The sequence below is a fragment of the Monopterus albus genome, unplaced genomic scaffold (genome assembly GCF_001952655.1).
Source record: "Monopterus albus unplaced genomic scaffold, M_albus_1.0 scaffold129.1, whole genome shotgun sequence".
NCBI classification, from domain to species: domain Eukaryota; kingdom Metazoa; phylum Chordata; class Actinopteri; order Synbranchiformes; family Synbranchidae; genus Monopterus; species Monopterus albus.
The window spans coordinates 1,171,292-1,177,024 of record NW_018128009.1 but is presented as its reverse complement, the minus strand read 5'-3'; the positions used below and the strand labels follow the sequence as shown (position 1 = coordinate 1,177,024).

The 5,733-nt window shown below is 42.4% G+C and overlaps 1 protein-coding gene across 5 annotated transcripts in view; it reads right to left on the bottom strand.

Moving 5' to 3' along the window:
- The window catches only part of tor3a (torsin family 3, member A), a 36,251-nt gene that overhangs the window by 27,822 nt on the left and 2,696 nt on the right, over nucleotides 1–5,733 (bottom strand). Inside the window, exon 1 of one of the 5 annotated variants that reach the window (XR_002275929.1) lies at nucleotides 1,760–1,782. The exons of 3 other annotated variants lie outside the window; for them this stretch is intronic. Coding sequence is in view for 1 of the 2 variants with exons in the window: in XM_020612991.1 (XP_020468647.1) it covers nucleotides 133–258 (126 nt within the window). In the remaining variant the exon portion in view is untranslated. Of the gene's footprint in view, nucleotides 1–132; nucleotides 519–1,759; nucleotides 1,783–5,733 lie in introns of those variants that run through there. One more of the 5 variants, XM_020612991.1, reaches the window with a different exon arrangement.

Below are 5,733 nucleotides of genomic sequence, written 5' to 3'. Positions count from 1 at the left end.
GTTTTCAGACACCCACAAGCCCTGGATAATGGTTTAGGTGTTCCTGCCGAAACAAGAAAATCACAATTAAGGAAATAGCAAATAGTGAATCAAACAGTCCTGAGGTCATGCATACTCACCCTGGCACTCCCCCTCCCATATGTTGCAATAAAAGTAATTAAAATAGTAAGTGGAAATATTGGAGATGCTGTCCAGCTGGAGGAAATCGGCCTCTGCGGACAGAGCCCAGAGCAGAAGCACAAACCACCGCACAAACATTGGAGACGAGGCTGGTTCAAGGTAGTCAACAGGACACTGCACATCACCTCCTGGGTTTTATCTTCCGTTTAATTAGGGCAGGCGAACTGCCGGCGGTCTCCACTGTTTTTTCCCAATATAATGGCATTTATTTCTCCAAATAAAGTTTAGGTTAACTTGGTTTATCATTTTTATCATTCCAGATGAAATAGCTAATGAATATGCTGGATAAGCAAGTCTGGATAGACTTTCTGTCTTTGTAAGTAATATTCTCACAAACACTGACAGGTCAGTCTGCAGCCAGCTGCTCAGTATTGATTTACCTTTGTCAATACTTTTTCCAAAGTTGCACCTTTCCCTAGATTCTTGCTAAACCTTATAGAGTCTTTCCTTATTTTGTGTTTGAGGAATTCCCATTTTCTCCAGCTAGAAGGAAATCGAGGATCCTGGCTGATGTCAAGATCAACTTCCTAACTTCATTACAATACTCTTCCTGTTTCAGTAAGTCATCATTAAATTTCCAATATCCTTTACCTTTGAGAGGTTTGGTAACAGGTTTCAAATCTATCCTGACTAAACAGTGATCAGTGAGAGGTGCCTGTGACATCGAAGAGTCAGATGTGCATCTCAGCACGGCCTCTGTTCCAAACCAAAAATCAATCCTCGATTTGTTGTTAGCGTTTGGTTTAAACCAAAAAAACTGCTTGTCGTGTGGATGTATGCATCTCCAAATATCAACCACTTGGCTATTGTTTGTAAAATTTATAATAAGAGAGTTGCAGTATGAATTTGGATACCTAGATGGCCACCTGTCAAGCCACTCATCTGGTGACAGACTGAAATCTCCACCAACCAATACATATTCAGTTTTTTGGATTTTAGGTCTGCAATTACCACTGTTAATTTCAACAGAAGCTCTTTGCTTTCTTTTACACTACTATATCCATATACATTGACCATAACAAAGAATTAATTATCAATTTCTATCACTACACCTAACCAGTGCTGCTCTGTATCTGCAACATGTGTCACAAATTTACCTGGAAAATTGTTAAAACAGGCGGCCACTCCCCCTGAACAATTGCTCCCATGCTAAGTTCTATAACTTTTTGGCGGCCTTAAGTCAAGGTCGGGCTGATAGCATGCAGCGGGGTCGCATGGCGTTGCTTCTGGGCCTCAGTTGGTGTTAACAAGCGCGTGTCAAGCTAAGCTACACCGTGAGAAGCTAGGCTATAAGTCTGTGATCGCCTATCGAGTTTTCGGAGTTAATACTCAGTCTCCTCCCGCGTTTCGTAACGTTGTTTTGCCAGCTCACACGAACTCTAAACCCGGTCTACGCCGAGATTTTTATGTTTTCTTAGAGAAGGTTGGATGGTTCATTGGGTGGGATAGTACATCGTTAGTGTCGCTACACGAATCACCGGGAGACAGGATTGTGGCCTCGTCGGATCAAGCTGTGCTCTTCAGGATCACGGGGGCAATCGTTGGGGATCATAAAGTGGAGCAACATAATCCTGCAAACCTGGACACTCTCCAGCGCTCCATCCGTACCCGAGGCGTGGTGATGTACTCTGTTACCTCTCTTTACACCGGATGCTGGTAAGCAAGTGATCTTTTCTGTTCAACAAGTATGCAAACTGGACTGTACTAAAGCAACTCTTTTAAGCGGAACTGTGAATAGTACTGCCAAGTGATTCATGTTACAAGTTCTGGAGTATCATCGTACCTAATTGGATATCACCTTTCCGAATTTTTTTTAGGATTCCCTGGATTTTTGGAGTGGACTCCTGACGTGTTGTGAACTTTGGACTGAACTGGTTATCCAAGTTTCTGATGAGAGGACATTTTTGGTTTAAATGCTTAACCGAAGCAGACACCTGTTATCAATATGTTCTTTGTCTAATATTGGTAGTTTTAATGTCAATCTGAACTGAGTTTGAAAATATTTGTGTGTGTGTGTGTGTGAGAAACTAGACAGAAGAAGCACTAAACAACTTGTTTTATTAATTGATTTTATTTTCTTACTCTTCTGATGAATAAATTATCTTTGTTGTTAATTTGAACTTGTTTAAAGGTATATTCCCATACTAAGGAGTGGGGGCGTCTCTCTTATCTTGTTGGTCTGGGGAAGGGTGGGTTGTGCATTTAGGAGGGGCTTTCACCTGCATGCACACATACACACTCTAGGGGCCATCGTGTATCAAGTAAATCCTAGAGCCTACCTCACCTTAGCAACACGACAAGTACAAACTGCTATACAGAGACCTAAAGCATTGGGTGGGGGACCAAGATCCTGTTACTCACTCAGTCTTCCTTAGTTTAGGGTTCATTATTTCCCCCACAAGGCAGTGGCATATTCCCCTCTGCCACACTTGAATACTGGCTTTTAAACCCCTGGTATTCAAAGAGCAAAACAAAATATTTGCTTTCAACAAAGGAATAGAAGTGAAGTCTAAAGTAGGAAAAAGAAAACACTAAACTGTAGTGATTTGAGAACAGTAGCAAGAATTTGGTTATAGAAAAAGCTTAGATGCATTGCCCGCTATTTCAAGTAGCCACCAAGAACTTAGATGACATGAAGTATGACCCATCATAAAGTCACATCATGATCCTACGCCCTTCAATGTAGCCCAGTGATGGCCAATTCCAGTCCTTGAGGGCTGCTGTCCTGCTTGTTTTCCCAACTATCCCTGGACTGGAATTGACCACTCCTGATTTAGCCGAAGGGACCTCTGAAGTACGCTGCTTTGTTCTTCAACCCTGCTCTTTTGATCCTGGGCCAAAGTGGCTCCCTTTCCATCAAATTCTCTGCAAAGCGGATCCCAATTTCTCTACATATGGGGGAATCTTTAGTGCGCCGCCAGATCTCATCTCTTGTCAGCCCTTTGGCAAACAGGACAAGTTTTTGTTCTCCTTTCTTCCCACACGATGTACCACATCCACCTCATCTTCCATCTTGTGTCCCAGCTCAGGAGCAACATTAAGGCCACTTCTATTCCGGCCTTGCAAATATCAAGGTTTGCCCAGTAGGTGTCGCCACAGTCACACACTTTAATACAGAGAACCACTTTGCTCCATGACTCAGCGCCTCAGTAAGTTTTGTCTTGTCACTACTGCTCGGCTTCAAGTTTTTATAAAAATGAAGATCCTCTGGCAAATTTGAGCTATATTTATTGAACACAGCCAAAATGGCATGAAAAAGAAATATGGCACAAAATGTCCCTCTCTCAAGGTTAAATAAGAACCATCACAAAACTTGATAGTCAGTTGTCTGCAGGCACCGGTCACCACCTAAAAACAAATATCAGGCATGAACTTTTGTATTAATGTAAATTCATGCAGTCTTCACAAGAGTCTCAAATAGCTCAGTACTTACTTTAAAGCAGACACAGCTTTGCCATCTCCACAGGGCCAAAGGGCTTCACAGCTGCATTTTTAAACAGGTACATCATTAAAATGAAGTGAGGAAAACTTTTAAACCAATGGCTGTTTAGCAACCATGCAGCCTCAGAATGAAGTGGAACGGTAAGGGTTATAATCAAGAGCACTCATTTGGCAGAATCTTCATCACAGGCCAGTTTCATCTATAGCTTATGGCACCCACTGTTTAAGGTCTCCAACATGCTTACCGAGGTCAGTGTGAGAAATCCAGGTCATTCCTGGAAAGGAAAGAAAACCTTATTACAAGTCACAGACCAGTTGGTGACAACTTGCTTCACTGGGTTGCTCAGTAATAGACAGTGTCCACAATAAAGTTCAGGTCAGACATTTATTGAGAAGTCACCACACCCATGATAACTTTGCATTTTGCCACTCTGTACATTCTCACCTCAGTTGATCTCATCTGTTCAACAACGTCTCAAGAGCATTTGTAACCTGAAGAAATAATGAACGTTAAGTCAAATATGCACATGAAACCATGAAACATTAGGATGAATATTCAAACACTGACCGGGTCAGCTAGAGCTAATAGAACACACTCCAGGGTTTACAGTCAGCCTTCACTTTGTCATCACACAGGCCAGACCGCATGGATCAAGTGGTTTGACAACCACCAAGATCCAGACTATGATGCATGTGAAGCCTCTTCAGACACAGATGAGGTGGAGCTCAGGGGTCAACTAGCACAAAACCTCAGGTTCATGCCTTTTTGCAATAGTCACGTTTGTCTCAGTTCCTACAGTGTTGCATTAGGACAAAAAGAAAAAAGGACAAATCCACTGTGACATCACCCATTGGTTTTCTGAAGAGCCATTTTGAAACTCAAGTCTGGCCATCGCCATCTTGGTAGCGCTGCTACAGATAATCCAAAAACAGCGGAAGGTGGAGCTCGTTAGACAGCTAGCTAGCCACCTGTGGCTGGATCATCCTGCCCATCACTCAGTGCCAATGCCCTTAAGATAGAGATGTGGCTTTCTGCTAGACATGCAAGTATTGTAGCTGGGTAATGTGGATGTCTGCTAACATTAGCTTTTCAATTGTTTACCTCTGTACTGAAGTATTCCGGCTGTAATTTGGAGTCATTCTAATTGATTGCAATATTAGTGTTCTCTTGTTAAATTAGCAGAAACCGTGCATTGTCCTGGATTAGCAAGTGAAATCATTTTAAGTTATATCTGACATAACACAGTCCATGTAGCATTTTAGAGAGAAGCTTAAAATTTACAACACCACAAAAGTAGGGAGTTTGTTAAACTATCAAAGCACATGAAATTTTTCATACAACTCAGCTCGTCAGTCGAGTGTGCAATACTGAACGTAATGCAATAGTGACCCGAACATTAGTATTGTATCAATATTCCTCTACAATTTCCCTGTGTTATTGCAGATGCACCTGCAACAAACATCAGACCTACATACCTATATTGTACATATGTAAACCCCTGACAGTGTATTACTACAACGTTACCAAAACCCGTAGGCTCTATATTCTGTATACTTTAGTTCTGGAGCCAGTTATTACTGCTACAACCGTCTCAGACGGTCATGGCCACATATGACCTAGTTTCAGAGACGGGGCAGGAGGGGGCTTGCTTTGACTCTCATTGCCTTAAAAGTTGAAAATTAGAAGCAAAACGTTGGTTAGTGCTGCTTTATATAAATATTCACCCCCTCTACAGTCACCACAGAAGGGGTTAATTAGTTGTAGGGGGGGGAGGGAAAAAAATTTGTTGTCCCAGGCTGAAAGCATGCTTATTTCTGCTGTAAAGTTGGACATTTTGAAATGGGAGCCTATGGAGACTGGCTCCACAAAGGAGTCAGCCTCAAGTGGCCATTTGAGGAACTGCAGCACCACCTGCAGTCACTGGCTGGCTCAGCCTCTGAGGGTGCCGCTTGGTTCAAATCTGAATGATTACCAACTCCACTGGTCATCTGGGTCTGAAGTGCTTGAAACTTTGTGCACTTCACTCACCATGTCCAGGTGACATCTCGTACACACAACAGGTCCAGGTTCACATGCTCTGTAAAGTCAGAATAGCTACATTTGAGTTCATC